This window comes from Gobius niger (genome assembly GCF_951799975.1).
Source record: "Gobius niger genome assembly, chromosome: 19".
Lineage (NCBI taxonomy): Eukaryota > Metazoa > Chordata > Actinopteri > Gobiiformes > Gobiidae > Gobius > Gobius niger.
In genome coordinates, this window is record NC_136870.1 from 9,609,017 (window position 1) to 9,634,919 (window position 25,903).

The following is a 25,903-nucleotide window of genomic DNA, read 5'->3' on the forward strand; positions in this document are numbered from 1 at the left end:
GCATGGGCTTTCTCCTCTCTCTCTCTTCCTCTCTCTCTCCATCCAGAGCGTTCTATTCCGTCTCTCCGCTCGCTCCCACACTTCCGTCGACGCGTCATCCCAACACAGACGTGGATGTCATCATCGTGTTGTTGACCCCAAGACATTTTGCTACTCCTGAATTTGGACATTTTTTACAGAGAAAGGCAGAATACGAGCAAAGGTCTGAGCATTAAAAATAGTCTGACTGATGAACAGCGTTTATGGATGTCAAAGGAAGCACTAAAAAGGGCGCGCCGTCCACTAAGGCCAGATTAGATCTCAGGGATTTTATTGAGTAACAAAGCCCTACAAAAAAGTAACAGGCGTTGATGTTGCTGTGACTGTCGTTTCTAACTGCTTCTAGTCTTTCTACAGTTATCTCCCGGATTGCACATATTCACCATTTTCCTCCTGAGTCCTAACCTTGAACATAACACAATTTTTAAAAGTAAAAACAAAACAAAAACACGTTAACCAGCCTACACGGTGTAAAAGAAATGAAACTCATACGTAGCTGGCAGACTGTCTTGCACTGTCTAGATTGTGTCACATGTGAAATGGCACTAGAGGGACACGTGTGAGCCTTGTTCGGGCCGTGCACTGTAGGAGCATGTCTGTTTACCACTTGGACCCTTCCTCAAGGATAAACTACTGAGGTGTGACTCTCTCACTGAAAAGGAAGCCACAAAAACGGTTTCATTCAACTCATTTTCTGCCAAGTAAAAACAAGGCAACCTCCCACACACAGCGATACACTTCTGACGGACTTAAGTCATTTTGGGATATCTTGTGGTTTCTTGCGATATGAATATCGCAAAATCAAATATTGCGATGACAATAATTGAGCTACATAGTGCACACTGATGACAACGGTGGCTGAGAGGAAGAAGCCATGTTTGGTGAGGCGCAGTGGCTCAAAGCAGTGAAAGCCATTCAGGATTCGGTCAGGCCGCGTGTCGGATAAAGTAAACAACCGCTTTGCTGCCACCTACACCAGTCTGTTAGGTCCTGTGTGTCTAAAACGGCTGCCGCTCAGATGAATCAGCACAAGGCGGGCAGAGAGGCCTGCGTGAAAAAAACAACAACAGTCAAGCAATTAGCTCCAAACCCTGCTGATGGTCACAGGAGATACTACAGGAGCATCAACACGCAGGCTCATTAAGGAAGCGGCGCCGCTAAATGCAGCAACTAGGCCACGTGTTTGACAGGACGCGCTAGTCAACACTTACTTAGCTCATTTATTACCTCTTTCCACAGATGAACAACTGCTACAGGGAGCATTTAATGTTGCAAAGTAGCGTAGTGTCACTTAGCGGCTTTAATTGGGTCGCAGCGTCAGAGTCTCCTGTGTAAACCTCTTTAAAGCAGATGTTTTAAGTTTGTTGCTATTTTTGGCTAACAACATTACATTTACATTACAGGAATAGCATCATACACATCGTAATATGTTAAAAAAAAAATGCTTGTACAGCTGAGAATTAGCACAGTCCTACTGGCAATACATTGTTTTATTTATTCATTTCAGTTCCAACCCAATTAAGATCTAACCAAAATCTTAAGCGGTGTTCCAGGCAACTGGGATTTGTCCCACTTGAAAATGACGTTTTACGACCTCAGAGTGCTACAGCTGAATAAGCTTTTATGCGAAGAAAAGCGCTAATGCTACAACAGCTAGCTAACAAGATGCATTACATGAATGTTTCTTCACATTAGATAAAATTCAAAAAATGCTACATAACATTATGTTGAAGGCTGTGACCAAAAGTAACTTTCACTTTTATCATTAGCTGCTCCTCCACTGGTGGCTTCATCTCATATCTGAACTTGGAGCTCTCTGGACATCTCCGAGCTTACATGTTGTAACCACATCATTACATTATTACCACTTAAAATGGCGTTTCAAGGCATTTCTCCAGGGGGAGGTTGGAAATTTTCCAAAAAACAGTTGCATGAAACACGGCATTTAATGCTAGTGCTAACACTGCAGATATAGACAGCATTTCTAGGAATGGCCACCAGTGGTCAAGTTTAAAGCTACTCTTTCACCTGTTACGCCACCACTACTTTAACAAATGCTGAATTATGGATGTATTTTATACCGAATGAAGATAGAAAGACATAGAGAGGAGCAAAGTGGTTCAGTGGCCCATGAATACATAAATAACGAAGCATGCTTACCATTATGCTAATGTCAGCTTCATGCTACATGTGAACGGCTAGCTTCAACTGCCGCTTTTTCCACTTCTACTGGACAAGCCGCTTAATTTTCTAATGCAGGAATGAAACAAAACATGCACAATTTAGACTCAACTTTCTTTGTATGTGCTGAATATGCTTCTTCTAATCCACTAAAAAAAATGAAAAATCGTCATTCCCATTGCAAAAAGTGGCGTGGCGTGGTTTGTGCTCTCGCAAGAAGGTTCAAGGTTTGCTTCCCAGAGCGTGTGTGTTTCTGAGTGTAGCCCTAAGACATTACAGTATTGCTTAAGTGATTATATTTAGTGCTTTTGAACTTTCCTTAACCCACTTAAAGCTATTTATGCAAGAATCTACCTCTATATAATTTCAACAGCCTCGCTGTCTCGCAGTTATTTGTACGGCTTCTCTTGATCGCCGTAAATCTCTCTTGTCACAAAAAAGCAGGAAGCCTTTTCATGTGTCGATGTAGGCCGAGTATTATTAGCTTCCTGTCACGGTCTCTGCTGATTTTTCAGGTGGCTGAGACAGTAGCTCAACAAAACGGTATCTAAGAACACACCGATGTCTGCAGGAAGCTGCTCCTGTGGTATAAATAAGTGCTCTTTGGGGATACAACAACAACCCACACGGCCCCAGTTGTTGGCAGTCTGCACTTTCATGCCAATTGGTTGCATTCATGGCTTTCTAGAACTGGATGTCACAGTGTAATTTCAGATGGAGGGCAAGTGCTTATCCTTGTATAACTTCATAGGTAATTCACTATATTATAAATAGATCGAATCCAAATATATCGTTTTTGTAAGGGATTTCTGGGTCAAAACATCTGCAAAATACGTCAAATCCATTCATGTATATACCTACCCACCTATCTATCTTTATCCTTTCTATCTATCTATCTATCTATCTATCTATCTATCTATCTATCTATCTATCTATCTATCTATCTATCTATCTATCTATCTATCTATCTATCTATCTATCTATCTATCTATCTATCTATCTATCTATCTATCTATTTATATCTATATCTATATCTATATATCTATATTTATATCTATATCTATATCTATATCTAAATATCTATCTATCCTGCAATCATAATGTGCCCAGGCAGATGTTCATCCGCCGCACGTCCGCAACCATCTGTTAAACGAAGCGCCTCATCATCTCTAAAAACTTTTTCCACGTCAACTCTCTGAAACCATCCGTGCATCGATTTGCCCTGGTTTCTGAAGAACACAGATCTATAATTATCTGACGCTGAAAGGAAAGGAAGCGAGGGAGAAGGGGGCAGTTTTCTCAAAAGGGAGGCATGACAAGCAGAAAACTAGACTACAGGAGTTCAGCTAGTTCTCCTCCGCACAGGGGATGGAGGTACAGTATGTGCTCCGATCTCATTTGCTGGACCGGATATCGGGTCAGGGCATCAGTTAATGGTTAAGTCAATGATGAGACACTAAAGGCTCTTCTCATTTTGCTTGCACACAGTCCCCAAAACCCCTACTTTCATTCTGGGCACATTTTTTTTTTGCTCTTTTGAACATGCAGCACAGCACACAAAGTGAACTCAGCTTTGTGTGCAATGTCAATTCTATGTGATAAAAACCTTGACCTTGACTGAACATTCAGGTACTGGCAAATACTCTGAATGTGTGTCTCTAAATCTTGTTATGTGTTTGAGGAAAAAAAAGTGCTTTTTGCTCAGAAATAGGTCATCTGAGGAGAGGAATAGTGAAAATGTGGAGGCGGCCACAGTGTACCCGAGACAATAGCACGTTTATTTACCAACTAAACTCGCGGAGGGGCGAGCAGGTGGTTACTTAATCACTCTGAGAAAGTAGAACACAAAATTCAGCCAAAGATTTGTGTTGATGCTTAAAGAGCGTGTGAAATGCAACATCAACTTTCTTTTAACTATTAGTTGGTTTGCTTCCACTACCGTGCATTTTGTACCTTTGAGCAGTGTCCGTCTTTAATCAAGCGCTAAGTCACGCCACTAAAATGACTCATTAGTGAATTAACAACGTGGTAGTGCATCGTTTCCCCCGTGACGAGAGCCAAATGGTGATTGACACTAATGTATTCAGCGCGGCTCGTTTTGCTGTGACTGTGTGAGCAGTAGGTGGCAGTCATGGCTGCATGCTGAACTACACAGGTAATGAGATGCGGGTCCCAGTTATGTAACACTACACATGCCGCTTAGTATTGTCAGGACCCCGGGTGCACTTTCTCCCCTGAGAAATGAAATATTGATTAAAGTCTTGCCGTTCGGTCTCATTACAAATCTATCACACATTTGTATATAATGCAAGCAAGGATGCCAGGTATGACGCTTTACTTTACGGCGCAGTAACAACATTGTAATAGGAAGGGAATCTCATGAGAGTTACAGGGATAATAGGGGGGGCGATGCATTCACAGGGTTTATACAGGAAGCAGCAAGTCACATATTTCATTTCCTTTGCAAACGTTCCATCAAACAGAGGAACGAGGGGAGATGTCAGACTTTTGAGCAAAAACGTGTGTACAATTTTAAACAAAACTGCAGTTAAATGGGTTTTAGATTATGCTTTTTATGTGTGACAAACTAATGCATGAGAAATAGTAAATATAAGAAGCAAAAAGACTAATTAAATTACAAATCCACCGCTTAAAGTTGCACAAAGGTGATTGATCATATCATTCCCACCAATGTGTTGAAAAACGCACTTATCGGACATTTCCCAAAGTCGACGGGTGAGCCTGTTATTTTCTGCACAGTTGCTGCAAACAAACTCCTGCACACCATCATTATCCACACCATTCGAGTCACTATCATTTAATCCAGCTCCATGCAAGCCTACATAAAGAAAAAACACCTCCACTTTGCACAGATTCTCAACAATATCTCAAAATCTATGGGCAAATTGCAAAGTACAAGCGATCCAATCAGCTTTAAATGTTGTACTCACCCCAGACAATTCATCATTTCAGCTGTCACCCATAGCTGACAATTGAAGAATCAGCACGGCGGATAGTCGCACCATCTAGTAAGTGTAAGTGCGAGGAGAGGGAAGACACTCCTACTTCTGCTACTGCTACTGCGGGATGAGAGAAGTGGTGGGACCTTGAAGCATGCAGGCTGGCTTCACTTTAATGTCAAGGGGGAATAAAAGAGCCCACAATAGCGAGGGAAAACAGCCAAAGAAGAATCCATAATTGTGATAAAAGATGACATGGTATTGTAATAGACACGCACAGTAGTGGCCTTTGGAAATACCAATGAGGACACAATGAATAATTCATGAGCAACTTGGAGCAGGAATCTCACCTCATTATAGACAGGATATCTTAATAACCTGCTTTAATAGTTTAGACATCCACAAACATGTTCTGAAATGTGATCTGAATCTTGGTTTTAAAACACAAATACAATCAGATGTCTACTGAAATGTGTCCCACCACAACCTGCACACTACTAGAGCTGCTATTAATATCACAATTAAAAGGCGCGTAGTAGTAAGAGACGAAGCGCTATTATTGGCTGGAGTACGGAGAGCAATCTGTGGTATAAATGTCCAGGGATTTCGTCAATCAAGCGAATGCTGCTCTTTTTGGCGCACACGTCTGCCCAAAAAAAAAAAAAAAAAAAAACTTTCAAAATGCCGACGCTGGATGGTGTCCATATTGCAACATCCAATTAACGAAAGGCCCGGGACTGATTTGCCAAAAGTTGCCGTTTTCTAACACTTTAAGCGTCTCAGAGGGTCAGTGTGATTTGTGGACAGGTGGCAGATGGGAGATAGGGAAAAAGGAGGCAGGGGGAGTGAAGAGCCCCCTAATCTACTCAGCAACACAACAAGCCTATTACGCTCAATTTGGTTTAAGGGGTGGTCGTGCGCTTTGGTTTGTGTTGGTGACTTACAACACGGCGTTTTTAAACAACCGATGAAAATCTTGGAGTAAGCGGAGATGAAATGATTAAAGAGGGGGTATCATGCTTTTTGCATGTGGTAACAATCTCAAACACATCTTACAATGCAATATTGATCGGAAACAGCCAAAACAAGATATCCAGTAGTTTCACTTCCTGTTTTTCACACAATCTCAGCCCTACCTCCCTCGCTCCTTTCGCTATGCAGCTGTTTCAATAAAGAGAAGAAAAAAAAAAGAAAACAGGAAAAAAAAGGCTCTGTTTAGCAGTGTTAATTTCGTCTACTAAAATATTTAGTCTTCATTTTAGTCAAAGTGATATTTTTGACGACTAAAATTGGACTAAAACTAAATTAAAAGTTTTTCATGAGACTAAAACTATGACTAAAATGTCCAGATATTTTAGTCGACTAAAATAAGACTAAATAAAAATGAAAGGGAGAGACTAAAATCATCCAAACTTGTGTTGATCGTCTGAAAGGGCCTCAGATCATGTAAATTCTCTGCCAAAGGATCAGCTCTGAGCTTTGTTCATGTGGACCAGCTCCATGAAGCAGAGGAACAAGATTAAATAGGATTATGATGAATATTATCAACGCATAGTCGACTAGATTTGTCTTAAATTTAGTCGACTAAATTTACTTGCAATTTTAGTCGACTAAAACTAGACTAAAATTGAAGATATTTTTTTGACTAAATCTCGACTAAAATCAAATTACATTTTCGTCAAAAGACTAAGACTAAAACTAAATTAAAACATGTTGTCAAAATTAACACTGCTGTTTAGCTCATGCGGCTGAAGTGAAACAATGGCGAGTGTTTTTACCTCGCAATGCCAATGAAAGAATCAAGCTTAGTAAGAGGTGATGAAAGCATCTCCTGAATATGAAGGACCTCAGGAGGAGCTGTCTAGGAAAAGGGCGAGCGCTTTAGAAAATGCCGTTGCGGTGCTAGGAATAGCCACTGGTGAAGATTCAAAGATTACTCAAGGCTGCGCGAGTGGTTTGAAACAACTGTATGTTTTTCAAGAGAGCAAATTTGTAATATGGTCACTAAAAAAAGGGCAATTTTCCACATCACCGTAAATGTCTGTGCTGTCAAAGATCATTAGTGCTGCTGATGAAGCTTCTTGGATGACTTGAAACGCCCAACATTTAAAGGTGCATTATGCAACTTTTAATCTCTATGACGCTCAAGGATCAATTATTTTTAGAGTTTCTGGTAGGTTTTCTCTGCTGACGGACCCTCTCACCAGAAAACCTACAAAACAATTGATCCTGGAGAGTTGTAGCGGCCACTGTGACGAAAAGTAAAAGTACCATGATTATTTTTTTACGCATTAAAAGTTGCAAAATGCAGCTTTAAACTTCACAAATCACCAAAAAATCTTTGTCTACAATAGAAAATTCCTGTAAGAATGAGAGCTGACACAAACAAATGCATTTTTTTTATGCTCACCCCAGTTTTATGCATCACCCACCCCAACTCGTAACATGATTCAAATCTTAAAAACTTTGAAGCTGATATACAAACATGATCTTGTTCTGAAGCGTTTAACCCTGAGCCACAAAACTTTACTGTCACAAATTGATAGAGAACAAACTCTTTTGCCCCTTCAATGACCGCTTATGTCATGAGTTCAAGTATAGTTATGCCATCTGACCACACTTTTTGATTGAAATCTCTCATTTGATAGTGAATAATGCAAACAAAACACCCCAGAGCAAGTCTTTAGTCTCCAGCCTTGTATATATCGTACATAAAATGCCAGACTGTGAATGCTAATGAGTCAGACGAACAGGTGCCTGGTGTATTTCTGTAAAAAAAAAATCTTCTTCTCTCCCACTTGGCAATCTGGCTCAACACTGACTCAAGATCCATCACAAAACTTCAAAAGGAATCCTTCAAACACAACACAAACCGTGTAGAAGAGAATAAAACAAGAATTCTCCTTTTTTTTTTTAACAGAACAAGCCTGAAAAAGAATGACTGAATTTGATATTGTGGCTGCCATCTAGTGGTTCTAAAAAAAAATAACAGAAATGAATGCACATACCAAAACCAGCACATTTTTGTATAGGGCACCTAAATATATGACCGACCTTTATCTATATTGCAAGGGGCAACAGTCATTTTCAAATCACTGAGTTCTTCCATCTGACCAAGATTTATAAGTGTCCCTATCCCAGGGACACTTTGACAACAAAAGTAGCCTCAAAGTCGTAAAACGCAGTTAATTTAAACCGACTCCGCCAATAAAGTGTAGAGAGGTAGCATCTGTGTCCTCACCACATAGAACATAAAAGCTGTTCAAAGTCAGCAAGGATTTGTTGAAGTGGTGATTCAGTATAATATAGTGTACGCCACAGCATAGATACAGACAGCTTGTTACGGGAATCATACTTTCAATTCTTTAAAGATGTTTTTTAGATGTTTAGATGCGGATTCAAGCACATTTGATACCACACAAATAAAGTACTTGTGGATGTTTTGTCACATTCTCGCATTAAATATTAAAGTAGACGGTGAAAACAGGCACTTGAAGCAAATAGCATTTAGCATGAAGCTAACGATAGAATTATGGTTAGCAGTCTACGTTATTTATGTATCTATGGGCTGCTGAACCACTTTTCTCGACTCCATGTCTCTGTATCTTTATTCAATAGCAAACACATCCATAATTCAGTATTTGTTAAAGTAAGTGAAAAGTAAGTGAAATAGTAGTTCTTTTCCCCCTTTGTTTTTCTTCCTCTGGCAGCATCGCATTTGGATGGAAAATTTGAAATGGCGAGGATTAATCTTAAAGGAACAGGCCACCGTTTTTCCATACTGAGATGTGTTCTTAACTGAGCTTAGACGAGTTGATGCGTACCTGTCTGGTCTTTGTGCATGCACTCAGTCACGCAAAAAACGACCAAAGATGTTGTTAGCATTTGGCCTCTCCCAATGTATTCCTATGGCTCCAAACGGGGGTGAACACGGGCACGCACAAAGGCCAGACAGGTACGTATCAACTCGTCTAAGCTCAGGTAAGAACATATCTCAGTATGGAAAAACGGTGGCCCAATCCTTTAATCACTTCAATTGGATTAGTATTGTAAAACTTTATGTTTATGATAATTTAAGAGGCATAAAGTTTAATTTGTCACGCCGACTTATTCAGCATTTTCCTTTTAGAAAACGAGGGACAAAATTAGACAAGTGGGAGGGCCAATATAGCTTATCTTTACTGATGGGAAACACTTCAATAAGTTGTCAGTTGTTTGTTGGCTGCTGCTAACCTACAAGCAAGCTGTGGATAATGTAGCGTAATGAGCGAAATGAATGTACCCTCAGGCTATAAATTTCTGCGATCTACAATTACATCATCAACTTTAATTGTAGCCTGTTCAATTCATATCAAGATTTGGATCAACAACGTGCATAGTAAGTTACTAAATAAAACATAGAGGCTTTGAAGAGCCCTTTCGCACTCAGCTCTAACTTTCTATAGGTGTCTGAAGCCACCGTGCCATGAGTGATGTGATCCCAGCGTCTGTCTGTGGCTCTCACCTGATACTGGAGATGAGCTGCCGGTGCTCGTCAGTGGTGAGTATTTCAGGCAGGACGGCAGCCAACCAATCCACCCTCTTCTCTGCGGCATACTGCTTCAACACCGCAAACAATCTGTCTCTGACCTCTGGCTCCTCGCCTAAAATCTGGTCAACCTGATGGGAGATTGGGCAGAGATGGTCAATGCATTATTCAGGAAGTAAATAAAGGTTGTATCACAGTGTTAACCGTCTATATAATGTTTTGTTAATTTCGGATTAGGCCATAATTTGTTATATTTCAATAAATTACAGCAATTTATTCAGGTTGACTACAATGAAACAAAGCTAAAGCTCATAGCTTAATGTGTTTTACCAATCCAATACCAACAAAAGCATGGATTCTAGGTTTCTCTTGCCATACAATGTATTGTAAAACTAGTACAGTGTCAGGCAGGAGAATGCTGTACAGGTGCATAGGTGCAGGTGGTTATTTTAGAAGGTTTAAGAAATTCTAAAAATAGAATAAACCTCATACACCGCCGGGGATGTCTTGACAGAGAAATTCAGAAATAATTGTCCATGACTGATTTAGCGCTGACTTTGTAATACACTTGTTATTCATTGTTCAACGATAACTAAAGTAGTCATATATAATTGAATCTGATTGGTTCCAGCAGCTAATTTGTATTGTATATTATCAACATTTATTACTATCTTATTCTAAATAGATAATGGTTAATGGTTGCTATGGCCCTGTGGCAGGGCCAAAGCAAACTAAGAAAGCCCACAAATCAATAATAGTACATGATGAACAGATTTCACAATGTTGCTAATATTGTTACATCCTCTATAAATTGATTGTACTCAGACCTTTCTATTGAACTCCAGAGCCTTGCATTTCCTGTCCATCCTCACTCCGTCCCCTCCCATCTGACTGTCCTCCATGCTAATGCTGCGTTTTTGCCTTGGTCCCAAACAGAGGACACCCAGACGGAGAGTCCTGCCCTGGGACGACTTGATGAGCGCAGCGGCTGTCTCGTGCTGTCGGACTGGGATCCCATTGACCTCCAGGACATAGTCCCCGGCCCTAAGCCCTGCTCGGCCAGCGGGAGAGCACGGAGAGCAGTCCTCCACCAGCAGGGGGCAGTCTCCCACGATGGTGAAGCCAAAGCGGCCATCTGGGCCAGGGATGATGTCCATCTTTGAAGAGACAAAATATAGAACCTCAGTGATATTGAAAGGGTTATTTCTCTCTGGTTCATGCAAATGGGTCAGCTCACCTTTGCAATCCTACAGGTCAGCTGATATGTTTTAAAACCAAAGTTGCCATTCTGCTAATGATCAGAGACCAACATGTGGGGAGTTTACAATTAGCTCAGCACTGCCCAACAGAACTGAAACAAAGTCTTATGTGTCTCATTTGATAAGGTGTGGAACAGAACAAAATGTTGTCCATCATCTAAAAAGTGCAAATCCAGAGGAGAGCCGAGAGTGCTGCTCAACTCGCAATCACAGTGCCTGCTGTAATAATAGAACTGGAGTTCAGATGTTGGCCTCTTTCTAAATATAGACTTAATTTTTCAATTATAAAATTCCATAGTGCTCATATTTAGACACATCTAATCCCAAACAGGACATGTTCTGGTTCTGGAGTAGATTCATTAACACCTCTCATACATTTTCTGACTCCCTGAGGCTATAACAATTAAAAAATAAATAGTGAGCGCTATTAGGGAAAAAAGCAACACATCTTTCTTGACTTTAATTTTTCACTGAGCATAAGAGGCAGTTTCACTTTACTTACCTGGTTTATGCGTGACACCACTCCGATGCTGGGTGGAATGTTCTTCTGCGTCTGTGCGATGGCGATGACCGCCTGTGGGGGCAGTGTGGACACATTGTTTCCCTCGATCTCCAGGACCTGGTCTCCAGGCTGCAACCCGGCCAGGTGAGCACTGCTGCCCTCCTCCACCGACAGGATGTAGCTGGGCCCATTCCCCCCCAGCTGGAAACCAAACTCCTCCGGCCAGCCCTGGTTGGACGTCGGCATGCTGAGAACTTCAAGCAGAGGGAGGTAAATGTTGAACATAAAACAAATCGGACAGGAAGGGCAAGGAGTTATAAAAAGTATGTGTGCTTAGATTCAGACAAAATTTACCACTGGTATTGGTAATATTGTTTACCCCCAAGACTACACGTTTTAGAGTATTACTGTATATGCTTTTGCTATGACCTTCATCACTACAACTGTACAAATGTAGCATTGTTATAAGTACTTTAAAAAGGTGTTCTCTAAAACTTTACCTGTGTTTGCAAAACTGAACATATTTTCTTTTGCTTCAAGTTTTTTTTAAACCAAAGTAGTTTCAATACCAGTATTATTGTAGCTATATTCACATACCACAGAAGTACTCCTTATTCCTTTTTTGACTAGATGCATGCATTCAAAAAAGATACACTCCCAAAAAAGAGGATTCGAAAACCTACCTGCCTTTACAACCAAATTCAAGTCCATTTGCATTAGATAAGGGTTCTGTTCACTTTGGTCTTTGCATGCCTTAAAGGAAATGCTCCTGTCACAGCTGCCTGTCACTAGTGCCTGCACCGGCGGCTCCACCAAGTGCGGCTCCGTAACCCTTCTCCCCTGAACCATGACACACTCAGCGCTCATGACCTGCTTCACAAGCCCCAAAGCAGCCAATCAAATCAAAGCATCGCAAAAAAATTATGACCTTAATTAGCTTGAAAGACAAACGTTCCCACAGCAGACATTTGGGTGCTGGATTACGCAACCCAAACCAGTGCACAGCTGATGGAGAAGGTGCCGCATAGAAGAAGCACAGATTATGGAAGCATCAGTTACTTGAGGAACCCAGATTTGGGCATGCAAAGGTTGACCTGTTTGAGGATTTGAGATGAACCAAAGAGTTGTCAAATATGATGTGCAGGATGGATGGCAATGAAGTGCTACACAGGCTCCAGAGCACAGCACAATAGGATTTACAAACAGTGGACAAAGCTGATAAAAGACTTACATAAATCTTTAGATGGATATCGAAAGCCTCGTTTGCTCTGCCGAAAAGAATATCGGCCTTTTCGGTTTTGCAAAAACTTCTTCATCTTCAAAAAGCCAGATAGTAGTTGGCCCTACTCGAATCCAATCCTGTGTTTTAAATGCAATGCAAAGGAAAAGTGACCCCCCCCCTCGACCGCCCCACCCGCAGCTCACGGTCACCAGCACTCAGAACACTGTCCCATTCTCGCACCACTCAAAAAGCACAGCGGTCCTCTCATGAGCAAAGAGCGGGGCGTGTGCGGAAAAAAATAGAAAAAAAAGCCGGTGCAGCATCAGTTGAGTGTGTCAAGGAAGTTGCATCTCATCCCTGAATCATGGTTGGGGCCAGTTTGAGCGACACAGTGTTAATCAGAAAAAGTGGGACACGTGCACCCGCGCCACCTCCGTTCCTTAATGCTTCTCTCTCCAAAAAGGGTATTGTGAGGCCTCATTTTTCTATAAATACACCGAAATGTCTCTCTCCCTCCCCTCCCTTTGCCTCCGCTGGTGAGGTGGCTCTCCCAGGGACTGCTACTGGCCCAGAATCGCACCACGCAAGGCAGACCGATGAGGACTAAGTGGAGCGTCTGTTCGTCTGGGATGCTGTCAGTCCAAGTGTGGTACTACTGGAGTGCTGAGCCCATTGAGAAGGAGAGGGGGGCAATTTAAGACTCCAGCCTTTGGGATTAGCAGGATTATGGGCTCAATCTACAGCACTCTTACATCCATTCCCTGTTATTAATATGTAGACAACACATGCTCCCCTGGACAGTCAGGTAGTGTGTGGTCATGTGCCACTGTCAATGCACATGTGCAACAGTGTGCATTGACAGATTAAAGTGGGTTATTGTGACACATTACACCAAGATACTGGCCCTCATATAGACTAATAAGGATGCAGTATACATTGGGTTTAGAACCGTGGTTCTCAACTAGTATGGCTTCAGGACCCATTGTAATATATAATGCAAAGATTATTATCCGATTATTATTGAAGAAGCTAAAGCTTTAAAGGATGAAAATATAAATAAAACTTGATGACAGTAATCTAAAGATTTAGGAAGTGTTTGTTCAGAAAAAAAAGTAAACATTTTGAAAGAGAAAGGCTTGTTGCCCTCTGAAAATTACTCCGCAATCAACTTTTGAGTCCCAATCCACCAGTTGAGGAGCACGGGTATCACTAATTCTAATATTTTTATGATTCATTTTGCAGAAGTGTCATACAAAAATAGTTCAAATTGACTTGTATTGGTGAAAAAGCTACACAAAAATTTACTGTAGAACACAAATATATATTATTTACAAAAAAAAAGGAAAGGCACAATGTTACCCTGACACTGAGTATTCATTATTCAAAACCTTGGCGACTGCTGCAATTCTATTCTGTTGCAGTCATGGCTGTGCTGTGGTAATTTCAATAGATTTCATGATTTATAATTGCATCTTTTGTGATGTGTGCAATAATGTGATTTAAAGATTAAATGAACAGACGGCGGTAGGAAAAAGTGAGTACACCCTTTGGAATTTCTTACATTTCTACTTAAATTGGTTAAAAAAGTGAGTTAAAAAAGAAGTGATTACATGTGACCATATTTTTACTATTAGTTTTAGTTATTTTGTCGCTTTTTGTGTTCCTTCTTGCACCCCTTGAGCAAAGAGGTCGTAACACAACACAGACAGAGATGTGTGATCGAAACTGTATTTTGTAATGAATTGTATGGGTTCTATGTATTTGTCATCATGTCATGTTAATGTATTTGAACGTGGCAGTCTGTGTGTCCCAAGACAGATTTCCCTGTGGGACAAATAAAGAAATCTTGAACACTTTGGCCTAGTACAAGGTCAAGTGTAAACAACTCTGTGTCAGTTTTCATTTACTGTATACTTGGCCTCACTCAAGGTTTCATTGGCAGGTGACAATTGAAATTTAAAGCAGGCACAATTATTACAGAAAATTGTTTAGAAGAAGCCCCCAAAAACCCAAAACCAAAATGAAGAATGTAAGAAGCTGAACATAAAGTTGTGCATCTCATTTCAAGCTGACATTTGGCACATCACACTACAGCGCCAACAGTGTTATGACAGCATTTGACTCCCAACTAAATAATTAAAGACAGGGCACTTAGCTTCCAAACAAAAGTTTTCTTCAATCAAATTTGGTATTCAGTTACGCATTCATGTGGAACTATAAGGGCTACGGAAAACAGACATCCTACAAATAATTATCCATCCGGTAGCTTTTAACTTACAATCTAATCTGTGAATGAAAAAGGAAACAATACACATACACTTTATATTAAATTAAGTGAGGGTTAATAGATTTCCCTCAAATACAACTTTAGCCCTGCTACCAAAACATATGAGTAGTAGATACATAAATTGAAATACTGAATACAGAACCTTGGAAATCAACTAAAATACCCATTCTTTACCTTTGGGAGCTGCATCCAGAGGTATGCAGGCAGATCTCCTGAGTACTGTTCCCCTCTGCAGCTCTGTGATCTGTAATATGAGTGTCGGCCCATTGAGTCCGCAACCGGATCTAACAGGTGTCCTGTGGAGCCTGGCAATGCTTTGAGAATCAGCTAAAGAAAAACAGAAAAATACATTCTGTTTTTCTGGACTATCAAACTCACTATAGCAGATAAAACAGCATACTCCTAGTTGGAGTTGGTGGTTTTGGATCAATCTGAGAGATGTGATGTCTAAATCTATGTTGAAAGGAAAGCGGGCTGTTCTTAACTAAATTGCATATTTTGATGAGAGTTCTATAAGACAATAACCTACTTAATAATAAAGCTAATCTGATTATTTACAATGATGGATGCTACAAAGCTACTGCTAATTGTATCTTCTTAAATGTACATGCATCTTGGGAAACAATACATAAAGTAGTATATAATATAAATGTGATCTTACAAAACAACTTACAACTTTTTTGTGACCAAACTGCTTATGTAAAGTCCAAATCTTGCATGCACAGACTGAACAGCGGCCATCCATCATCTGTCGTGTCCAGCAGCGGCCGCTAGGGGCCGCAGTGTGAAGTGACAGGCTAGTTAGCCCATGAGCTAACGTGATGCTAAGGAAGTGGTTTAGCTGCTCTTGTTGACAGTGGGCAGGCATGCCTGAGGAGTTGATATGCTGTGCTTTCGACACACAAAACGAACAATGTTAACGTGAGATATGACACTAAAAGGCGACTGTGTGCCTTCTGTTGAAAGGTACGTAGATAAATGAGTGTGAATGCATTTCGAAAGAGCGATAAAGTTATTAGCTAACCTGTTGGAAAGCACTGCAATGCATTTGGGCTAACAGGACACTTTTACCTTATAGTCAAAAAGAAGAACAAGAAATGCACCACAAACTATGCTACAAAAATGATAACTTGACCATCTCCATGTCGTTTTGTCACCTCATGTAGATTGAAATGGATTTCCTCACTTTATTTGCCATCTACGTAGTAGTGGTTCTGACTTGTATAATCCTCATTTGCAAATATTCCGGACAAGAACAAACTCCTTTCACTCTCCTTTATGACAGTCTGGCAAAGGTAAGAAAAATGTGTGTGTTTTTTCAATTTAACATTTGGCCTCTATGTGGCGCTGTGATTACTAAATTAATCGTAACTTTATTATTTTAGGTGTTTGGATCAATTACACCCAAATGGATCCAAAGGTTTTCTCAGAGGGCGATGCACAAGCTGTTTCACCAAAGGTTAGCCTCATCTTTTCAGAGCGTTCTCATCACGGGCCGATATATTTAAAATCTAAAGTCATGTTCTGTAATTGTAGAAACAACATGTTCATCTATATCCATTACCTGCTGGAGGGAGCTGTGTATGCAGAGTTCACATATGAGGTGTTTGGATACTGTAGAGAGATGGACACCACATTGATCAGTTTGTCAGTGCCTTACATCCTTTTAGCCTTTAAGACATTATTCTTCTACCTCTGCATTAAAAAAGATCCAGGTTAGACTGTGGTGAACACATGCATTTTTTAAATATCCAAAATATTAATGAAAACTGTTCACTCAACAGGCACAGTGACAAAGAAGAAAGTTGCTGGTCAGCTTCATATCTATCCATATGACAGACGGCTATTTCACCCTGGAGTCGCCTGTCCAACCTGCCAACTTGTCAAACCTGCTCGCTCTAAACATTGTAGTAAGTATCTTTATTATCCAACTATTACTTGATTTGAAACTGCAGTAACATTGATTCTGCTTTAATATTGCTTTTTTCTAGGAGTCTGTAATAGGTGTGTTCAGCGTTTTGACCACCACTGTGTCTGGGTGAACAACTGCATTGGCTCTCAGAACACGCGCTACTTTCTGCTATACCTTCTCACTCTGAGCGCCATGGCAGGCGACATCGCCCTGCTCACAGGCGACATGCTGTTACACGCAATACTGCGGTCTGGACTCCTGAGGGCCACTTACATAGATGACGATGGCCAGCAGCAGCCGGCAGGACCACTATTTGTTGTACAGGTGAGATAGAGTTCATGAGTATTGCAGTACACCACGTTTATGCTGTAGCACTTTTTAAGAATCATTTTGAAACACATTCGAGCACTATTTATTATTAAAAGTCTTGTATTTGATTTCTGTTTTGTTCGCAGCATCTATTCCTAACATTTCCTCGAATTGTCTTCATGTTGGGGTTTCTGGTGTTCCTCTTCTTCCTGCTGGCAGGCTATGCCTTGTTTCATACGTACCTCGCTCTTGTAAACCAGACTTCTAATGAATGGTACAAAAGTCGTGGATACGTTTGTCAGCACTGTCACCCAGCAGCAGCTGACAGACCGTGCAGCTCAGCACCAGACCACTCGAAAAGAAATTTCTACAGCAAAGGGCTTCTGCAAAACATCGGAGAAATTTTCTTCCCTCCACAGCCTGTACAGAAGAAAGACAACTGAAACTATTGTTATGTGGTGCTGTTTACTTGTAATCCTACTTTTGTACAAGGCTAAGCAGAATTCAAGAACGGTGCTAATGTGTGACTGAAATAAAATGAATGTTTAATTACTCGTGTGTCTGATGTGAATAGTGCACGATGGCAGCTCCTTGTTTTACACATTTACTGGATAAAAGCTATTTATTACAGGTGCTATAGACTAAGCAGTGTTGGTTCTAAATTAAAAGTTTTAACTTGTATATGTCACGACCCACCATCACCATAGAATGATGAGCCGCGACCTAAAACAATATTTGTTATAATAAATGTATATGTATGTAAATAATAATGTAAAATTGTTAATTTTACTTCACAAATAAATGTGTAAAAGCATAGAAAAAGCCAGGTCCTCTAGGAAAATTGCGTGACCCACTGAGAAGGGTCATGTACTTTTGGGTGTCAACCTGCCAGTCGAGAAACACTTCTAAATGCAAACTTACACACTCACTTTGTTCTATACAGTTAAACTCTTGAGTGTTTTTTTTTTTTTAAATCATGAGAGACAAACACACTGTAAGCATATAGTTTATGGCCACACTTTTTTTTTTGCAATGTCTTGCGCCGTGTGATAAGAAAGGGGCGGGGCACCGAGCACTGGCCTGTCCCTTTAAGCCGGTGCGGAAGTTACGTCGCTGTGAAAAGGTCATTCTTTCAAGTGGAGTTTGACAGCAGATGAAGTGAATCGAGACCCAAAGCTCGCAGAGAAACTGTCCCTGCCGAAGAAGAAAGTAGAGCACCTTTGATGTGGAAGAGAGAGCTTGTATAATGTCTGGAGCCAAATGTACGCGACTGAGCGGGACGCTCATCAAACAGGTGCTGGATTCAGTGGACAGCATTTTGTTTGACTGTGACGGGGTGATCTGGAGAGGTGATCAGGCTGTTCCTGGAGCTCCTGAAGTCATAAACCTTCTAAAGAAAAATGGCAAGAACGTATTTTTTGTCACCAACAACAGCAGTAAGACGCGGAGGCTTTATGCTGACAAAATGTCTTCGTTGGGTTTCAACGTGAGCGAGAACGACGTGTTCGGGACCGCGTACTGCAGCGCCATGTACCTGAAGACTGTGTGCAAGCTGCAGGGGAAGGTGTATCTCGTGGGCAGCAACGCCATGAAGCAGGAGCTGGAGGCAGTGGGCATCCAGCAGATCGGAGTGGGACCTGATCCTGTCACTGGGAAGCACGGAGACTGGGCCAACGTGCCCCTGGACCCCGAGGTGAAGGCGGTGGTGGTCGGCTTTGATGAACATTTCAGCTACATGAAGCTGAACAGAGCCATGCAGTACCTGAATCAGGGCTGTCTGTTTGTGGGGACCAACAGGGACTCCAGGCTGCCCCTAGAAGGAGGCAAGGCTGTCCCAGGTAGGTGCCACATGGAGGGATGGGGGTAAAAGGTCATTTAGGTCTATCCCATATATACCTAATATATAACATATATCATTGGTCAGTAACAGTGATGCTGATGTGTTCTTGTCAGGTACTGGGTGTATTCTGCTGTCTGTGGAGACCGCAGCACAGCGCCAGGCCCAGACTGTGGGCAAACCAAACCAGTTCATGTTCGACTGTGTGGCCTCACAGTATGGTGTGGAGAGAGGACGCTGCCTGATGGTTGGGGACCGCCTGGACACAGACATCCTCCTGGGCTCTAACTGTGGCCTGAAGACACTGCTCACCCTCACTGGGGTCAACACTGTGGCTGAGGCTCAGGAGCACCTGAAAAGTGGCTGTCCAGAAAGGCAGGGCATGGTTCCTGACTTCTACGTTGAGAGCATTGCAGACCTGCTGCCGGCTTTGAGGGAGTAACAACTCCATTATTAAGGGGGGATACATTCATTTACTACAGCTGCATTTAAATGTATGGCAGCACTAGCTAAAATAGCTTTTTACCTCTTATTCCAGTATTATTCACTAGGAAATGTTAACATATATTTTAAAAATTGGATCTTATTTGGCCAAAGAGATTATTGTAGGTGAAAAGCCTCTAACTATTCAAACCATGTTGCAATCCCTTGAAGCAACTCAAAGTCAAACTGAAGAGGGAAGTGAGTACAGTTTTGTAACAGAGCACAGAACTACAAATACTAAAGAGATGAACTGAAGGCACTGAACATGAATACTTGAACTGTCTTTTGTCTTGCATAAGTTTTCATTGTAATGTTTTATACATTATTCTATACAATATCTGTTCATGTTTGTTCTATAGTCCACACATCTGAAGCTTAGAACGGTCAACTTTTGTTTTGTTTTTTTGGACGGTGCTGTCCATTTTGCTGTTTAACACATCACATACTTGTTCCTGAATGGAAACAATTGATGAAATATATAAATATATTGTTCACAATTTCAGGAATGGAAGACTATTTTCACAAAAATTAAAAGTTAATTACTGTCTCTGTATGTGTGTCCTGCTTTTATTTTAAATCGTGCATATATTATGCTAATAGGTCGTACTGAAGAAGAATGTATCACAAGTTTATGATCTGTTTTCAGTTAATTAATATATGTTTTTAACTGCATCCAGGTTTTTAAATCTGAAAATCTGTATGTTTAAGTTTGGAAACATTTCAAGAAAGCGGTTCCCTTTTCCTGGGCTGCTGCACCTGGGATACATTAACATCCACAATTTACACCCTGTTTTGAGTTTGTCATTAAAATGGCAAAGAGGGGCATCCAGTGTTCGACACATGCAAAACTGTGGACACATTGGAGGAAAACCTGTGAGGCCTTTTTTTCCCCCCAATTAATTGAGCCTTTTTTTCTGCCATAAGTCACCTTGGACTGTCGTCAGCCGGGTGCTTAGAAGTCCATATCGGCTTTCCCCTGATGAGAGAACCTTTCGGATCTGCGCCTGCCCTGGCCCTTTGTCCATTGTCCTGCAAGGGACTGCTGGCCAATTGCTCACATGTTTGTGCGTGTTTGTGAGGTGGGGGAAACAGGGACCGCAGAGAGACAGGCGATGCTAAAGACCCCCACAGTGGAGTGTTTTTAGCCACTTTTATTTTGTGGCTTTTAAACTCTGTCTTTTGATTTTGTTTTTAATTTGTCTCATCTGGTTTCATCTCTGTTTATATATGTTTCTTTTACTTTTTTGTGTTATGTTTATTATAATTCTATTTGCTTTTTTGCTCAGGACACTGCATGTTCTGGAACCCAGAGGTGCATGAGTGACTGTTGAAGGTTATTCCCATCCATTGTCCCAGTGTGTACATACACTAGAGGCAAGTGTCTGAAAGTGTCTTGCCCAAGAACACAACGACATTATGCACAATATACTTGGTGGTGTGAAACAGGCGACTGATTTGGGGAGACGTGAAGAGAATATGGGACCGGGTGGGATGAAGAGGAAGGCGGGAGGGAGGGGTGCAAAGAGACACGAGCAGGTGGGGGCAGGTCTGAGGGGACAAAAGACGGCCCGGCCAGGTGCATTGAATCTCAGTGAGCGCCGGACATGATCTCTGCTCCGTGCCGGTAGCCGCGGAAAGGGAGACGACAGAGTGAGGAGCTGAGACGGGACGCAGGATGGTGAGGTGTTGGAAACATTCACAACATCATTTGGAGGAGGCACAGAGCACGGTGAGCATTGTCATTTTCAGCATATTCAGTATATATATTTTACTGTATTTTCCCTAATAATGATTATTATTAATTTTACTACAATACTTTTTCTTATGAGGACTGGTTGAGTTCTTGAGTTTACATTTTGATAGAGTGCTTTTGAAACAATAATTATAAGGCAATAAATAAGTGGAGTTGGTTGAAAAGTTGAAAAAATAAAATGTCTTTGATTAGTTTAGTTGTGACTTGGTGGTAGGACAGTTCACAGATAAAACATGTAGTGCGACATTTCTTTTCCAGGATGGGGACCCAATTGTTCCTTCTCAGTTCCACTTCCCTCACAAGGTGTTCTGGCCCAGTCTCGCCGCATTTCTGCTCCTATTTATCCTCGTCTTTGGTTTAACTGGGCATTTCAGAACACAACAACCCTCCCCCCAGGTCTGTGAATTATGCAAAACTATAATGAGAAAGGTTTCCAGTAACCATTATTTTCTATCTATTCTTTAGTCTGAACAGATTGTAAGATTCTCTGCTCCTGGTTCAACCGGCTTTGTCATCAACCAGTCAGCAGTCGTGGACCAGCGAAAAGATATAGTGACCTTTTATGTAGCATCAGCAGCTAACCAGACGTCTACGGTGCTCTTTGACACCAGACAAGTAAGTCCAAGAACTAGAATGTCCTCAGATTCTATTCCTGAAGACTAATGAGTTTCTGAACAAAATGACATTTTCCATGTGTAGGGTTTGATATGTTACAAGCCAGCTCATCAAAAGGCCTGCTTCCTGCAGAAGATGGAAGAGTCTGACTATGACAATGTCCGCTCCTTTCTCCGTGCGCCAAGGCACAAGGTAATAAAGGCTGACATTTCATCTCAAGGAGTACAGCATCTTACTCATTTAAGACATTCAACCCTATATAAGTGGAGTAAGGTGTTGCCCTTTAAGCCCCCCGTGTTCTACCTGGCCTTTTTAATGGTGATTGATAGCCTTATCCCTCAAAGTGCTGCCCCGCTGATCCTACCAAGTTTCATAGGTTTTGCATGACTTGCTGGTCACTCGGTACAAAGAGAGAGGTGAAGCGTGCAAGGCCTTGAGAAGCCTTTTCGTCTGTGTGCCCAGCTCTTGGCTCTCTGCACTAGGTCTCCACAGACAAATTCCTTAGCACATCTGATCCTTGCTGCCCCCTCTGCACAGGATCTGCTTACAGGGCGCAGCGCTCAGGACAGAAGCTTTGGATTGGGCACAATAGTCGCTCTGTGTGAGGGCTTTTTGGCTACTACTACGGTTGGATTAAAAACAGACAGAGTAATGCTTTGGAGAGGGGATACATTGGTTTGATGGGCATAAGAAGTTTATTTCAATGGGGCTGTGCCATTTCATGAGCAAACAAACATGTGCTGAAAATATTTTGACAATGGACACAAACTAGCAATGTCCTACATAACAGTTCTGTGAAGTTATTATTAAAAGCTTGTTTATATCACAGTACTTTGATAATGCATTTTACACCACTAGATTGAATAAAGAAGTTATGAACATTGATTATTACGTGGCAGAATGGTCATGTGTGATCCAACTGAGTAAATCTGTTATGTGAGCCACTCAAACGTAATAGCAGTTTAAGTGGTCCCTTATCTGAGCTTATCACCAGCCTAAGTGGTGCAATTACACACTGCTTTGTAAGGAAAAAGAGCCCCAATGTGAGGCCGAGTTAACCTTGGGTCACAGAAAATCTGTGTAATAGCTGCTCGTGTTTCAGTCGCTTCTTTTTGTTGTCCTCATCATTTACTGCACCAACTTCCCTTGCCTTTTCTTTGGGCCTGTGGTGGTGACAATAGGATTTCTTACACCTATTGCATAACACTGAGGTTTGTCTGTGCAGGGTCAGTGCTATCTAACTGCCAATGAGACTCTGAGACAGACGGAGTTCCTGAGCGTTGTGGGATCGAGCCCAGTGGACATGTCCACACTGGACGAACCGCTGCAGCAGCTGTGCCAAGATAGAACTGTTCACTGGACCCACAAAACTGATGGTGAGAAACCAAACCGTGTCAACACAAATCCAAACTCGACAGAGCCGACGATAGTGACAAAATGACGGTTTTCATATTTCACACAGTGCTCTGTCCTCTTTTCTAGGTCCAGGCAAACAGAGGCTTGTTTACTTCTGCATTGACATCTGTTTCCCCAGCAACATCTGTGTGTCTGTATGTTTCTATTACCTACCAGAGTGACTGTCCCTACTCAGCTCACAGAAACAAGCATGGTAAAAACAAAGTTACCTTTTGAGGTAAAGAAGACTTAGCCGTTTCCTTTGTGCCTTATTGTGGCAAACACGTGAGGCAGCCAGTGGTGAATTCCCATGCTTCCGAGAGTGAAGAGTTGGAGACAAGCTGTCACAGTTATCACCAAAGCACCTTCATCACTCCCTTCATGGGTTTCACTCACTCAAAGATTACATGAAGAAAATCCCCTTTTACTCATGCCACAAACTGGATTTTCTGCAAGTCATTGTGTGTAGTCATTTCTATTCTGTGACTTTATGTTCAGCTTCATAATAAAAGGATGTGGTATAAACCGCAACCAGGTTTTTATTCTTGATTGAAAGGTTATTGCACATTTGGTCTACAGTTATTGTTTGTGTATGATATTTACATATTGACCATCCCACCCATCCAACTTACACAACAACAGATTTAATTTATGGTCAATAAAAGTCTCATGTGGTCCTTCTACACATTAATTACATAAGACTGTATGTAACGTTGTTGTTAAGCACATCTTTACAATACCTTGCTCCAAAAGGTGTGGCCACATTTCTTAAAAACAACAAACCTTGCAACGGTCAAGCACAGGCCTTACTCTCACAGGAAACATATTCTTCAGAGTGTTTTGAATAAAGCATTACTCTTGCCTTAAAGTCCGCTCTGCAGTTTCTCAACCCGTTCAGCCGAGAACACTGTCATTGAAGGCCAAACACACCACTGCCTTTTGGTGGCCACTATACTCCCTCTTGATCTCTCCCGTCTCCACACACCACAGGCGAGCAAGATTGTCCGAAGAAGCTAAGTACAAAAACAAAATATTGACGGGTTAAAATCCTGTTAGGCTTTTGTCGTCCAAACTGAGTTGCTGTAGCTCACTGACCAGTCACTATGTATTGGGAGTCTCCAGAGAAGGCGCAGTCCCACATCCAGCCTCTAGATGTCTCTCCAGGGTTATTGCTCTTGATGCTTAGCTCAGTCATAAGGGAGAAATTAGACGTTCTCCAGATTTTACACGTCTGGTCAGCGGAACAGGTCGCTAATAAACTAGAAATAGCAAGTGAAGTTAGCGTATTTCTTTACAGAACATACCTACCAACAATACTTTTATCATATGACTTTTAACGCGAGTTTTACGTGACTTACGTGGAATCAGGGCTGAACTTGCATCGAAGTGAATAGCGCTTATGTGCCGGAATCTTTGTTTTTGGAATAAGCTGAGTCACCTCGTCGCCCATGCCTCCAGCCAGGTTCCACACATAACAGTTCCCCTGCGAAATGGATCAACAACAGTTATGAAGAGAAAAATGACAAAACAAAAAACAAAACTTTGAGCGTGCACTTGCCGAGCTGTTGACGGCCGCCATGTAACTAGCATCTGGGTCGATGTGAACGGAGTTTATGGAGACCTCGGGCTCAGGTATTAGCTGTTCATTATGGTCAGTTTTCAGATCCCATATATGAATTACACCACTCTGGTCTCCAACAATCAGCTCTGCCTGAAAACATAAACAATAGAGACATTTTAGATATTCAAATATGTCAATGACAAAAGTAACAGAAGCAATGCAACGATATGGGATAGGATTTTGGATCTTTACCTGGTTGGGGTGGAGGCACACACAGTTAATAGGAGCATTGACCTGGAAGATCCTTTGGCACTGTAGATTTCTGGACCTACCAGGGTAGACATCATTTATTTTGATAATGAATACATAAGACTTAATAATGATGACCCATGAGAGCGTAATATTTCCGGTACCTCAAATCCCAGATACGGGCCATGCAGTCTTCACCTCCCGTGTACATCCAACGGCCATCTTCATGAAAACCCACCGACGTGATGTTCTTGCTGACTCCGTCATAGTTAATGACAGGGTTGGGGTTGTTGGAGTTCAGATCATACATGCGGATGTGCTGATAACCTAAAACGTAGCCAAGAAAGGATATTGTTAACACATTAATTACAGCAAACACAGTGCATGATGAGCGAGCAACCAACCTGCTGCTGCGATCATACTCCTGTCAGGTGTGACCTCAAGTGAATTGACTTGCTGCAGACAATTGTTAAAGAACATGCAAGTAACTGGTGGGAATGTCACAAAATATCATCTCCGGTAATTGAGCGCTTTAAGCTTTGTTATGGAGAATTAGTCAGGCTTTAGACGTATGTATATGGTCTTATTGAAGGATACAGAGTCCTGGTGCTGCACTGTCCGGGTGCAGATCCCACTGTGAGCCTGCCAGAAGCGGACAGTATGGTCGTATCCAGCCGTGGCCAGAATGACAGGGTCGCTGCCCACAGTGCCCTGGTTCACGTTCATGTCGGAGTTTTACGAGACACAATCTCCCCTCAACCACTGCAACCAACAAACATAAAGTGACCTTTTAGAGGAGGGGTACATCTGT

The 25,903-nt window shown here is 41.6% G+C and overlaps 5 protein-coding genes across 6 annotated transcripts in view; 3 read left to right on the forward strand and 2 right to left on the reverse strand.

The window, feature by feature from the left end:
• Nucleotides 1-16,041, reverse strand: part of grid2ipb (glutamate receptor, ionotropic, delta 2 (Grid2) interacting protein, b) — a 39,315-nt gene extending 23,274 nt beyond the window's left edge. The window contains 6 exon segments of the mRNA XM_079577621.1: nt 9,685-9,839; nt 10,536-10,865; nt 11,470-11,723; nt 15,153-15,186; nt 15,189-15,305; nt 16,003-16,041. Coding sequence (XP_079433747.1) covers nt 9,685-9,839; nt 10,536-10,865; nt 11,470-11,723; nt 15,153-15,186; nt 15,189-15,305; nt 16,003-16,026 — 914 coding nt within the window. The 5' untranslated portion in view covers nt 16,027-16,041.
• zdhhc4 (zDHHC palmitoyltransferase 4) lies at nt 15,801-17,723 on the forward strand. Of its 2 annotated transcripts, XM_079577624.1 has the most exons (7): nt 15,801-15,944; nt 16,145-16,273; nt 16,364-16,437; nt 16,515-16,693; nt 16,763-16,888; nt 16,970-17,214; nt 17,346-17,723. In XM_079577624.1, exons 2-7 carry the CDS (start codon nt 16,151-16,153, stop codon nt 17,640-17,642), a joined length of 1,044 nt encoding a protein of 347 aa, XP_079433750.1. In that variant the 5' UTR covers nt 15,801-15,944; nt 16,145-16,150; the 3' UTR covers nt 17,643-17,723. The 2 variants fall into 2 exon arrangements, with proteins under 2 accessions (XP_079433750.1, XP_079433751.1); XM_079577625.1 differs by lacking the exon at nt 15,801-15,944 and having other exon boundaries at nt 16,499-16,693.
• A 586-nt stretch (nt 17,724-18,309) lies between these two features.
• Nucleotides 18,310-19,483, forward strand: pgp (phosphoglycolate phosphatase). Its single transcript, XM_079577539.1, has 2 exons — nt 18,310-19,037; nt 19,153-19,483. Exons 1-2 carry the CDS (start codon nt 18,446-18,448, stop codon nt 19,476-19,478), a joined length of 918 nt encoding a protein of 305 aa, XP_079433665.1. The 5' UTR covers nt 18,310-18,445; the 3' UTR covers nt 19,479-19,483.
• A 1,362-nt stretch (nt 19,484-20,845) lies between these two features.
• On the forward strand, nt 20,846-23,498 carry bricd5 (BRICHOS domain containing 5). The gene is made up of 6 exons (XM_079576932.1): nt 20,846-21,248; nt 21,531-21,668; nt 21,747-21,887; nt 21,972-22,079; nt 23,113-23,263; nt 23,370-23,498. The coding sequence occupies exons 1-6, from the start codon at nt 21,195-21,197 to the stop codon at nt 23,462-23,464; spliced, it is 687 nt and encodes a 228-aa protein (XP_079433058.1). The 5' UTR covers nt 20,846-21,194; the 3' UTR covers nt 23,465-23,498.
• A 458-nt stretch (nt 23,499-23,956) lies between these two features.
• Nucleotides 23,957-25,850, reverse strand: mlst8 (MTOR associated protein, LST8 homolog). The gene is made up of 8 exons (XM_079576931.1): nt 25,690-25,850; nt 25,497-25,548; nt 25,257-25,419; nt 25,096-25,171; nt 24,841-24,993; nt 24,641-24,765; nt 24,378-24,541; nt 23,957-24,295 (listed from the first exon to the last, which is right to left on the reverse strand). Exons 1-8 carry the CDS (start codon nt 25,816-25,818, stop codon nt 24,177-24,179), a joined length of 981 nt encoding a protein of 326 aa, XP_079433057.1. The 5' UTR covers nt 25,819-25,850; the 3' UTR covers nt 23,957-24,176.
• Nucleotides 25,851-25,903: the final 53 nt, after the last annotated feature.

Coding starts and splice junctions, on each gene's coding strand:
- zdhhc4 (XM_079577624.1), top strand. CDS start 16,151: ATGGATTTCCTCACTTTATTTGCCATCTACGTAGTAGTGGTTCTGACT. Junction 16,694..16,762: donor CTGCATTAAAAAAGATCCAG/GTTAGACTGTGG, acceptor TTCACTCAACAG/GCACAGTGACAAAGAAGAAA. Junction 17,215..17,345: donor GACCACTATTTGTTGTACAG/GTGAGATAGAGT, acceptor TTTTGTTCGCAG/CATCTATTCCTAACATTTCC.
- pgp (XM_079577539.1), top strand. CDS start 18,446: ATGTCTGGAGCCAAATGTACGCGACTGAGCGGGACGCTCATCAAACAG. Junction 19,038..19,152: donor AGGAGGCAAGGCTGTCCCAG/GTAGGTGCCACA, acceptor TGTTCTTGTCAG/GTACTGGGTGTATTCTGCTG.
- bricd5 (XM_079576932.1), top strand. CDS start 21,195: ATGGTGAGGTGTTGGAAACATTCACAACATCATTTGGAGGAGGCACAG. Junction 21,888..21,971: donor TGCTCTTTGACACCAGACAA/GTAAGTCCAAGA, acceptor TTCCATGTGTAG/GGTTTGATATGTTACAAGCC. Junction 23,264..23,369: donor CTGGACCCACAAAACTGATG/GTGAGAAACCAA, acceptor CCTCTTTTCTAG/GTCCAGGCAAACAGAGGCTT.
- mlst8 (XM_079576931.1), bottom strand. CDS start 25,818: ATGAACGTGAACCAGGGCACTGTGGGCAGCGACCCTGTCATTCTGGCC. Junction 25,420..25,496: donor GAGTATGATCGCAGCAGCAG/GTTGGTTGCTCG, acceptor GCTACGTTTTAG/GTTATCAGCACATCCGCATG. Junction 24,766..24,840: donor TGGCGGCCGTCAACAGCTCG/GCAAGTGCACGC, acceptor TCCATTTCGCAG/GGGAACTGTTATGTGTGGAA.